The 12,045-nt window shown below is 45.7% G+C and overlaps 1 protein-coding gene across 1 annotated transcript in view; it reads left to right on the top strand.

Annotated features, from left to right (window-relative positions):
- The window catches only part of Stox1 (storkhead box 1), a 59,837-nt gene extending 49,070 nt beyond the window's left edge, over nucleotides 1–10,767 (top strand). Inside the window, exons 2-4 of the mRNA XM_057751678.1 lie at nucleotides 1,179–1,328; nucleotides 3,072–5,379; nucleotides 10,366–10,767. Of these exons, the coding sequence (XP_057607661.1) occupies nucleotides 1,179–1,328; nucleotides 3,072–5,379; nucleotides 10,366–10,513 (2,606 nt within the window). The 3' untranslated portion in view covers nucleotides 10,514–10,767. The remainder of the gene's footprint in view (nucleotides 1–1,178; nucleotides 1,329–3,071; nucleotides 5,380–10,365) is intronic.
- Nucleotides 10,768–12,045: the final 1,278 nt, after the last annotated feature.

Raw genomic sequence — 12,045 nt, 5'->3', positions numbered from 1 at the left:
AGCAACAGCTGTGAAGGGAATGTGCCAGCTTTGACGGGGGTGGGGTGGGGAATCAAAAGGTTGGATGCAAGCAGTAGGAAGAGCACCTGAGAGGAGAGTAAAGCGATTTAGAGTGTTCTCTCTGGCATGTTTCATATAGAGGCACGTGGATTTTAAAGAGGAAATACTGCTAGCTAGTGGTAGTTTTATTTCTGTTTTTTTTTTCTTTCATTTTTTTACTTTAGGAAAGGTACCATGTGGCCAACCCTGATCTCAAACTCACAAATGTAGCTGAAGATGACCTTGAATTTACGATCCTCCTGTCTCTTGTAGATTAGTTTATTCTTAGTGTGAGGTACCTCAAGATGAATCTAAGGCCTGCCCTAAGGAGATGAACACGCTAGGCCAGTGCCCTACCACCGAAATATATCCACATCTGTTTCTGAGATCGAGTATCAAGTAGCCCAGCTGGCTCAAGCTTACTTTGTAGTTAAGGGTGACCTTGAACTTCTGGTTCTCCACCCTTTCTGTCTCCAGTGAGAGGAGTATAAGCGAGTGCCACCAGGCCATTTACGCTGTGTTGGGAGTTGAACGCAGCCAGGGTCTTTTCCTTGCGAGACAAGCCCTTTACAAACTGAGTTCCATCCCCAAACTATCATCAATGGTTATCTTTGGTGTAACAAACTCCATAGACATAAATAGGTCGTTCATTGGCTGATACTGTTTCTGTCAGCTCTAGTGGCAAGCATGATCCATCTCCACCTGTGCTGCACATGATGCTGTGCTTTGTACCACGGCTTCCCAGCTGATCTCGAGGCATGCTTTTAGTGTGTGAACTGCTGGATAGCATGTTCGACCTCTGCAGCAGGCATTACAGAGAGACCATGATGTAAACCTTCTTCTCTAGTTTCTTTTTTTTAAAATTAATTCTTTGTTTTGTTTTGTCAAGACAGGGTTTCGCCTGTTTTAGAGCCTGTCCTGGAACTAGCTCTTGTAGACCAGTCTGGCCTTGAACTCAGAGATCCGCCTGCCTCTGCCTCCCGAGTGCTGGTATTAAAGGCAAGCGCCACCGCTGCCTGGATAGTTCTCTAGTTTCTACCCTCGCACAGGCTATGTTAGCAGAGTCTGTTCTATGCTCACTAATTCCGAATGGTTTATAGCATATTTATCACCTCTGCTGTTTTTGACCTCCAATTCAGGTGATGTCTTCCCAGTGCAAATGAGTCCCATAGCCCAGTGTCGGTTTGTGCCCTTGGCTGAAGTTCTTTGCTGCACTATAGCTGATATGAACACAGCTCAGGTGGCTGTAACACGGGAATCACTCTTGGAGCACTTGAGACATTACCCAGGTAACCAGTGTTCACCACCTGTGTTCATTCCTATGTGTTGGGTTTCTATTTAAACAACTGTGACATAAATAAAGGGTATGGTGTCCCTTTCCCCCCTTTTCTGCAGACTCTCTTGTCACAACACTGAGTCGCCCAACCCAGCTGTTTGCTAGGCTGAGGTGGGATTCAAAGTTCAAGGCCAGCCTAGGCAGCTTAGTAAGACCCTATCTCAAAATAGAAAATAAAAAGACAGCTGGGGACATAGTTTACTGACGGAACGTTAGCCTAGCATGCACAGAGCCCTGGTCTCCATCACTGGTGTAGGGAAAAAATAAAGGATACTGTCAAGAAAAGCCCTACCTCAACATTTGTGTGTCACGTGCATGCCCCGGGACACATGTGGAGGGCAGAGGACGACTTGCAGAATGAGCCAGACCTTCTTTTCACCATGTGGGTCCCAGGACTTGAACCTAGGTCCTTGGGCTTAGCAGCAGATCCAGCCTAGCTTCAACATTTCATAAAGGTATTTTTTTGTTTTTGTTTTTGTTTTTTTTTTTCTTTGTTTTTTTCGAGACAGGGTTTCTCTATGGTTTTTTAGAGCCTGTCCTGGAACTAGCTCTTGTAGACCAGGCTGGTCTCGAACTCAGAGAGATCCACCTGCCTCTGCCTCCCGAGTGCTGGGATTAAAGGTGTGCGCCACCACCGCCCGGCTCATAAAGGTATTTCTTTTTACTTTATGGATGATTTTTTCCCAATATGTCAATACATGTTAATCAATTCACCTCTCCCACCTCCCACCTTCCCATGTCTGTTTCCCAGAGATAGAACGGGTAGAATCTGCAGCTCCTACTCACGCCTTCACGAACTGCATTTTAACGTCTTTTACCCTTTATGGCATAAGTGAAGTCATTCTGGGCATTCTCTATGTAACGCTCATGAGACTTTTTAAAACTTTTCATGTATGTTCATCATGAAGGCTTTCTCAAGGTTTACTTTTATTTCTTTTTTTTCAGTGCTGGGGATCGAACACCATGCCTGCTAGGCAATTGCTTTCCTACTGAATCTTCAGATTTTAAGTTGATTTATATCCAGTGGTATTAAAATTTTTGTTTTTTGTTTTTAACCCTTAGCCCAGCCATCTGCCTTTGTGGGGACTAACTTACATAGTTTTTTGTACTTTGAGATAGGGTTTCACTGTAGCTCAGGCTGGCCTAGCTCTTGCTACAGAGTGGCCTTGAAACTGACATGCTTCTCCTCTGTTAGCCTCCTGAGCACCGAGGTTACAGGTGAGTAGCCGTGCTCAGTTCTGATTTAGAAAACATGTGTATGTGTGTGTGTGTGTACACATGCACATGCATGACAGCCCAGGCATGGGAGTGTCACAGACGTGTGGAGGCCAAAGGACAGCTTGCCGCTTTGTAGGAGCGAGGATCAGGTCCTCAGGCCTGCACACAGGCAGCATTTTCTATTGCGCTATCTGACCTGCTGGCATTTCAATTGCATGGTTAGATACAATCAGCTCCAAGTTTGCTTTTTGTTTTTCTGTGGTTTGTTTGTTTTTTGAGACAGGGTTTCTCTGTAGCTTTGGAGCCTAACCTGGAACTAGCTCTTGTAGACCAGGCTGGCCTCGAATTCAAAGAGATTCACCTGCCTCTGCCTCCTGAGTGCTGGGATTAAAGGCATGTGCCACCACTGCCAATTGAGCTCCAAGTTTGTTGAGCAGATTTATGTGATTTCACTTGTTTTTTTTTGTTTGTTTTTTAGGTATTACGGTTCCATCCCCAGACATTCTCCACAGCACACTGGGGGCTCTAATTCAAGAGAGGAAGATTTACTACACTGGAGAGGGCTACTTCATAGTTACACCGAACACTTACTTTGTCACAAAGACAGCCACGCAGGGAAATAAGAGAACTCTCCTGTCAGACGAAGGCTGCTCGGAGCCCACGTCAGTGACCTATCTGGTGAGCGTGGATTGCTGTGCAGAGCTGGCCCAGGAGAACGAGGCCCCTGTCTGCCACTGTCCCTCGGGTCAGGGTTTCCTTGATACAAGCATGCAGGACTCTAAGGACCCACTGTCTGCCGAAGAACTGACTAGAAAAAAACAGGAAGGTCTCGAGAAACCCACACCTTTGTCTAAGAACCAGGTACTTTCAGCATCTGAAGACACCCACATCTGTATGAGCCCCAAACCATTACCATTCACCAAAGACAAAGGCAAAAAATTTGGTTTTGGTTTCTTGTGGCGCAGCTTATCTAGAAGAGAGAAGCCCAAAATAGAGTATCGCAGTTTCTCTGCGCAGTTCCCGCCCAAAGAGTGGCCCGTCCGAGATGAAGACAGCTCCAACAACATCCCCCGAGATGTGGAACATGCAATAATCAAAAGAATTAACCCCGTGTTGACTGTTGACAACTTAATCAAACACACAGTCCTAATGCAAAAATATGAAGAACAGAAAAAGTATAATAGCCAGGGCACTTCCACTGATGTACCGCCGACCAGGCACAAGTGTTCTCCTAAAGAGGGAATTCGGAAAAGGCAGGGCAGGTTTGCCAAGTCTCACCGGCAAGGCTTTTCTCATAGGGGTAGACAAAGAGCTTGGAGCCAAGGGGATGAACTTGAGCCAGGACTAGAAAAGCACCCCAAGGTCTCTGAAGCCCAGCCTGCTACCAGAATGAAAAGTTCCAGTAAAGAAATTCAGCAGTTGCATGATGGGAACCCAGCTATGTTAGGTGCCCACTTGATTTATAAAAAACAGATCAGTAATCCTTTTCAGGGCATGTGTCTCCGAGGGCACCCAGTATCCAAAGGACACAGTATTCAGAAGAGCCATGATCTGAAACCTAGTCCTGTGAGGCCAGAGAAAAAGTCTTTCCCGAGGACGGGGTCTTCAGGTCCTTTGGGAGTCTTTGATGCTGGAGCCAAAGGGCCATTTGCAGAACAATGCTGTGATAACCCAGAGACAGAAACCAAGCAGGGGATGAAGGCACCTGTCCATCCTGTCAGTGACTTCAGTGGTGGCTCAGGAAATTACCCTCCATGTAGTGTTTTGCCACGCCACCCTCGGTGCTGTTCCTTCCGGGAAAGCTTGTTGAGAGGTGGCATGTACAATGGGGAAAGCAAGGTCATTCCTGAAATCTTAAGGAAAAGTTACTCTGACTGTGACATGTTCTTGGGAACCAAAGAAACGCATCAGGTCCTGCCTTCTTTGGACTCAACATCCTGTTTGTATCCTTCAGTGGATAAGACGGTACACCAGTTCCAAACCCTGGGCCTCTTAGATTGCCCAGTTGGGGCAAACCATTTGAGGGCACGTGAAAGACAAGATGGTGACTCCGAAGAACTAACGAGGAAGGCGTTTGTCCCAGGGGCCAAGATTGTCAATCTGGAAAATGAGGAGTTCTCCGATAGTGAGCAGGATGAGGTAGCTTTGAACCAGAGCGACACCGGGGTGGATGACGGGGCCTGTAGTTCACTGTACCTAGATGATGACTTCTCTGAGACTGATGATGACTCTTGTCACACACTGCCTGGACACACCTCTGTAGGTGGAGGCAGGCGGAATCATCTGGGAAGACCGATGGTGACCGGGAGATCTCTGACCGAAAGTGATAGCACAGCTGATAGGTTTGAGCCCCTGGCGCTTGAAGGGCACTGGTACAAAGCTGGCTTGTTTGCGAATTCAGGGGACGGCTCAAACCCTCATTTCACTGATAGCCCTGGCCTAAATTCAGGGACTCTCTTTGGTTTCAGCTACGAAAGAGAGACCACCGCTGCCTGTGTCCAGGCCCCAGCAGCAGCTCGAGGAAGTTTGCTTAAATTCTCTACTGTAAGGAAAACCAGTTGTGGGGCAGAGATCCTGCAAGATTCTCCTGCTGATGCAGGAATGGATCCAACTGGCTGGAGACAGAGCCCTCCGAATCAGGAAACTAAGCCTTTCCCAGACAAATCGCAACTTTTGAACACCTCGCACGTGCCAGTGTTGACTCAGGAGCCACAGCGAGAGCACAGTCACCTCGAAGGGACAGAGAGTTACAGCATGACCGGAGACAGCGGGATCGATTCCCCGAGGTAAGGCTGCATAAGGTAAGGTTGCTCCTGCTGGAGTTAAGAGAGTCAGTGTGGAGCCTCCTGAGACTCCGGAACAAACCAGTATAACAGGGTCAACAGCCTTGGGGGGTAATTGTGCCACCTTACAATCAGGTTGCATATGGTAGGACAGAGTTCACTCTGTTTTTTTGAGACAGGGTTTCTCTCTGCAGCCCTGGTTGTCCTGGAACCCACTCTGTAGACTAGGCTGGCCTTGAACTCAAGAGATGCACCTGCCTTTGCCTCCCAAGTGTTGGGATTAAGGCCTTATTCCATCATCCCCTGGCCGGAGTTCACTTTTAAAAACTAGTATCTTTAGAATTTCAGACTATTTTTAAATATTTATTTTATGTGTATCAGTGTTTTGCCTGTGTGTGTATTTATTTGTCCATGCATCACGTGCATGCCTGGTGCCCACTGGGATCAGCAGAGGGCACCAGATCCCCTGAAACTGGAGTGATGGATGGTTGTGAGCCACCGCGTGGGTGCTGGGAACTGAACTCAGGTCCTTTGCAAGAGGAGCCAGTGCTCTTAACTGCTGAGCCATCTCTGCAGCCTCATACAAGGCGTTTATTGTATTCACCCTCCCGCCCCCGGTTCCTCCCATTTGTATCCTCCTCTCCTCCCTATCCACTAACTTTCTTCTTTTTCCCATCAGGTTAATTTGTGTTGTCTAACTACTCTTGGGAGTGGGGCCTGACCTAGAGAGTGGTTGATCTACAGAGCTCACATAATTAAAGAAATCTGACTCAATATATTGAGTTCCTTTTCAGTAGGAACAAAATTTTACTGGAAATTATTTCTAAAGGAAAGGAACTGCTAAAACCAAAGTACTTTCAGAACTCAGAGTTGGAGCTCTTTTCTACTCCTGAATCTCTGAGTTAAGTAAAGGATGTGGCCACTTCTCACTTGCTTAAATAACAATTGTTTGTATCACAAACATAATACGGACGTGTTTGGGGTTGTAGCCCAGCAGGTAGCGTGCTTGCATGGCAAGCACAAAGCCCTGGGTTTGATTCCAGCATAGATGGGGGATGTGTGGTAGCATCCAGCATGTGAGAGGTGGAAACAGGAGTTCAAGATCATCCTTGGCTGCAAAGCAGGTTCAAAGTCAACCTGAGTTCAACCCCCTCCCCACAAACACATATACACACAAAAACTAGGTATTAAAAAGTTTTAAATAACTCTCTGTGTGTGCTACAGCAGAGTGTGGAGGTAAGAGGCCAACTTGAAGGAGCTAAGGAGCTGGTTCTCTCTTCCACTGTGCAGTTCTTGTGGACAGAACTCAGGTTATCACTATTGGCAACCATCTTACCCTCCTTCCCAAAGTAGTTATTTATTTATTTATTTATTTTTTGATTTTTTGAGACTGGGTTTCTCTGTGGTTTTGGAGCCTGTCCTGGAATTAGCTCTTGTAAACCAGGCTGGTCTCGAACTCACAGAGATCCGCCTGCCTCTGCCTCCCAAGTGCTGGGATTAAAGGTGTGCGCCACCACTGCCCGGCCCAAAGTAGTTTTTAAACTTTGTAAGGATCCCACTATTTTTTCTTACTTTTTCTTTGGTTTTTTGAGACAGGGTTTCTCTGTGTAGCCCCGGCTGTCCTAGAACTTGCTCTGAAGGCCAGGCTGGCTGCAAACTCAGAGATCTGCCTGCCTGTGCCTCATGAGTGCTGGGATTAAAGGCGCGTGCCACCACACCTAACACAAATACAAGTATTTTAACAAAATGCCGGGGACTGGAGAAACAGCACAGTGGTTAGTTAAAAGCACTGGCTGCTCTTCCAGAAGACACAGGTTCAATTCCCAGAACATACATGATAGCTCACATCTGTTTACAGTTGTATCCCTTGGGATCCGATGCCCTCCTTAGGAATGCAAATGAATTTGCAGACAAAACACCTGCAGACAGAATCCATCTTTTAGCAAGAAGTCATTCACAGCCACATGTCCTTTTCCACCCAGTTTATCATGGATCTCTTGCAACCGATACATTCACAGCTATTTTGGGAGTTTGTTTTGCTTTTTCAGATTTTTAAATTTTTTTTGGTCTTTTTCATTTTGTTGTTGTTGTTTTGTTTTGTTTTATTGTTTTGTTTTTGTTTGTTTTTTTGAGACAGGGTTTCTCTTAAATCAGTCTTGGCTGTTCTGAAACTCACTCTGTAGATCAGGCTGGCCTCGAATGTCTCACAGAGATCCGCCTGCCTCTGCCTCCTGAGTGCTGGGATTAAACCATGTGTGCCACCACCACTGGGCCAGATCTTTAATTTTTTAATTAGTATATATGTGTGTGTGTGTATGGTATTTGCTTGTGTGTGCAGGTCCCTTTGGGATGCCAGAAGGTGGCTTTGGATCCCCTGGAGCTGGAATTACAAGCAATTGAGTCACCCAGTGAGAGCAAAACTTTAGTCCTCTGCCAGAGTTAACATGAGTTCCTAACCACTGAGCCCGTTCTCCAGCCCCTGCTTTTTATTTCTGAGACAAGGTCTTCTTATGTTGACCAGAGTAGCTTCCAATTTGTGAGCTTCCCGCATTACTCTCCCAAGTCTTTCTTTATTCTTCTGTTTTGCTAATTTAGTTTTGGGTGGGGTGATGTTTAGATTTTTGAGAAAGTTTTCCTATGTACCCAAGATGTGTGTAGCTCAGAGTATGATGGTGCCATCACCACATAGGAGACATGTTTGTGAGGGATTATCTAGATGAGGTTAGTTGAGATGGGAAAACCCATCTCAACTGTGGGCAGCACCGTCCCATGGGCTGGACTCCTGGACAGAATGAAACGGAAAAAGTGAAGTGAGCACTGCCATTCCCCGAGTGTGGGAGCAGTGTCCGGCTGCCTGAGCATGAGCCCAGCAGGCACCTGGCTGTCCCACAGCTTTTTGTTTTCACTTATTTTACTCATTTGAGATGGGGTCTCACTGTGTAGCTCAGTCTGTCCTGGAACTCACTCTGCAGACCAGGCTGGTCTTGAACTCATAGAGATCTGCCTGCCTCTGTCTCCCAAGTACTGGGATTAAAGGCGTGCGCCACCACTTCCCAGCTTAATTTCCTCTTTTATAATTAAGGAAAAATGTATACGCATGGGTGCTTTGCCTGCATGTCTGAGCACCACAGGTGTGCCTGGTTTCCACAGAGGCCAGAGGAGAGCAGCAGATCCCTGGACAGTTACGAGCTGCTGTGTGGGTGCTGGGAACCAAACTCGGGTCCTCTGCAAGAGGAGCCAATGGGTTTCTTTTTGTAATCTCAGAGATCTGCCTGCCTCTGCCTCCCGAGTGCTGGGATTGAAGGAGTGCGCCACCACCGCCCGGCTGGAGCCAGTGCTTTTAACAGCTGAACCATCTGCCCTATTAGTCCTCAACAGTGAGCAGAGACCACTTTGGGAGTCAAACATCCCTTTCACAAGGCTATCGGAAAACATTACAGTTATGAAGTAGCAATGAAAATAATTTTATGGTTGGGGGGGTCACAACATGGGAAAGGTTGAGAACCACTGATCTAACCAATCCCATAAAGAAGTTTTTACATATGTGTTTGTACGTGCATATTCATCTGTGTATATACAGTGTTCATGTGGAAGTAAGAGGACTACTTTGGGGGAGCCAAGTTCTCTCCTTCCACCTTGAGGCACTCTTTTGTTTCTACCCCTGCACTGTCTGCTGACCAATTCTGTCCCCACTTCCCAGCTCGCCCCGGGACTGCTGGTACTACAGTCAAGGCCTGTGGACTTTTGGTGGGGGGTGGGGTTCAAGGCAGGTTTTCTCTGTAACAGCCCTGCTGTTCTGGAACTCACTTTTAGACAAGGTTGGCCTCGAAGTCAGAGATCTATCTCCTTCTGCCTCTGGAGTGCTGGGATTAAATGCTTGCTTGTGCCACCACCGGCTGGCTAAGAGCCTTGGGCTTTTTTATGCGGGTTTTGGATATCAAAGAAAGATCATTAGGCCTTCATGGCACACAGTTTTAAATGCTTAGCGTCTTGCTGGCCCAACTTCTTGCTGTTCTGTATTTTTTTTAATTATGTGCAGTGTGTGTGTGTGTATGCACATGAGTGTGAGTGCCCTCAAGAGACTAGAAGCCTGAGATTCACTGGAACCTAAGTGACAGGTACTCATGGGCTGTCTCACATGGGTATTTGGAATTGAATTCAGCTCCTCTGCAAGAGCAGAGAGCCATTTTTTAAAACAGATCATGCTATGGGTTTCTTAAGAGGCTTATTATGATCATTACTGATATTAAGAAGGAGAAGGAAAACAGCATTTGAACGTCAACTCTATGCTGTGATGCTCAGGATTAAGGTCAGATGGACAAGACATAGTTGGTACTTTGTTTGAAGAGAAGTACAAAGTTAACACAGACAAGCTGAACTGAAGAACACGCACTGATTCTTCCCAACTGTCAAAGATGTGTAGGTTTCAGAGTGATGGGCAACTAGAGTGCACTTGCCCAGCATGCACGAGGCCCTGAGTTCAGCCCAAGCACCACAAAACAAAACCACCACCAAATTACTGGTGCAGCTGCGGGCGCATCTTGGCAGTAGGACACGCGCTTAACAGATGTCCTGGAGCAAGACAAATGGGGCTAGATAAGGAAGGACACAGCTCGTAGTCCCCAGAACAAGAACATTATTCCCTTCCTGTGATTTCCCAAAAGAAAGATGCTATACCTGATAAACTGATTCCACTAGGGAGATAGATGTTTCTGGATAGCAGGCACTAGGTTTGACACTTGATGTGAGGTTTGAGAACCGATGTTCAGAAAACGCAAACTTCTTTGAAAGTACCTGTCAAATAACTAGGGTGCTATTGTGTGGCTTTTCACCTGTGAAGAACGGGCTTGGTTTTGAAAGGCTACCTTAGATTTGTTAAGTATGACTTAGTGTTAATAAAGCTTCAAACTAACATGAAATGTCAGTGCCCTGAGTGGCATCCCAGGTCCCTTTGGAAGACAGTAATCCTGTCCCTTTTAATGTCTTTAGGACCCAGAGCCTGGCATCTAATAATTCAGCCGTTTTAGATGGATTTAAGAGAAGACGGAGTTTTCTGCACAACTGTGACGGCATAAAGAAGAGGCAAACGCTTACATCCAGTTCCTTGCTCCAACTAACCCCAGTTATAAACGTCTAACTTAAAAAAAAATGTATTTTAGATGTGGTATTACACTGTAGATCAGGTTGGCCTGGATCTCAATGGGTAATCCCCCTGTCTCTGCTTCTGGAGTGCTGGGATTACAGGCATAAACCACCATGTCAGGATTAAAATTTTAACTGACTTTGGAGAACTCTTAGGAACTGGATATGTAAGGATCCTCTAAAGCTGAACATATGTGCTATTATTAACCCCACCATATTGTATTCTAATTATTTTCTTCCTTTTTACCATTTTAAAGCAGTTTTCAGTGCCTTTTACTATAAATTTTTGTGGTTTTTCAATAAAAGAAACATGAAATCATTTATCATTTTCTAACTAAATGTCGTTAACTTTAATTTTCCTTGATTAGTTTCTCCAATACATATAGTGCCATTCTCATCAGCCACAGGAATGTGGAATTCTCAGGCTAAGTGGATTTCACACAAAACCCAGAGAACAAAGGGCTGCACAGATACTTGGAGATTAAAGCATTGTCGGAAAGAACTGATACGATGTGTTGCCTATTTCCCAGAAGAATCCTTCCCTGGGTCGTCGCTGCCCAGGGTCTTTTCTCCAGCCTGCCTGTAGGTAATCAAATGGCCCCAAATGGGGTTGACTAAGGATATCTAGAACTCCTGTGTCCGTAGACCTGTGGTTCCCTACAGCTCAGAGACTGTGTGTAATGACTACAAAGAAATGTATGCAACCCATTGCTTGTATGTGTTGCTTTAAGGGGCATTTGAGATGGATTTCTGGTGAATATCCATGATTCTGGTTTCATAGGATCCTCAGACCAAGGTCCAGACAGGTATGCTGTGTGCCGTGTCCTTTTGTGAAGTCACAGAGCACCATGGCCCAGGGCATCATGTTCATTCAGATGAAGCTGCACAATGAATAAGGAGCATATGGCCAAAGCCCTGCAGCTTCAGTCCCCCGGCCACCACATCTCCAAGAAAGGCTTCACTAAGTGAAATCCAGATGACTATGAAGACGTGGTGGCTGAGAAGCAGCTCACCTGATGGCTGTGTGGTCAAATATATCCCAGTCGTGGCTCCGGTACAAGAGGCAGGCCTTGGGCTCACAAGGTCCTTCCTCCACTGCGCCGAACCTCCTACGTCATCAGGGTTTTTTGATTTTGTTTTTGTTTTTTGAGCTGTGTTTACTAAAAATGTCACATTCATTCCAAAAAGGAAAATAAAATAAGACACACACAAAAAAATTCCTCCAAGTGAAAAGTGGGCAGATGTCTAATGTCTGTGTCTATAGTAGTAAGGCACTCTGTTTAGTTTATAGAGAACTTGCCATGTTTTCAAAGATTTAAAAGGCATTTTACAAAATGTGCTGCCAAATTGGGTGTGCACAAGGATTGTGTTGGAAGGAGAACATGGTGAAAAGGAAGGAATCAAGGGCCTTTTCCTCAACATTCTTAAAAAAGTGAGACTCAGATTCTGTGGTAAAAGCTGGTTATATAGTAGCATATTTAATAGCAACAAAACCTTTTACTGATGGTGAGTTTGTTAACCATGTAT

Source organism: Chionomys nivalis, chromosome 19, assembly GCF_950005125.1.
Source record: "Chionomys nivalis chromosome 19, mChiNiv1.1, whole genome shotgun sequence".
Lineage (NCBI taxonomy): Eukaryota > Metazoa > Chordata > Mammalia > Rodentia > Cricetidae > Chionomys > Chionomys nivalis.
Note: the sequence above shows the minus strand (reverse complement) of the source record. Positions and strands in the feature narration are given on the sequence as shown.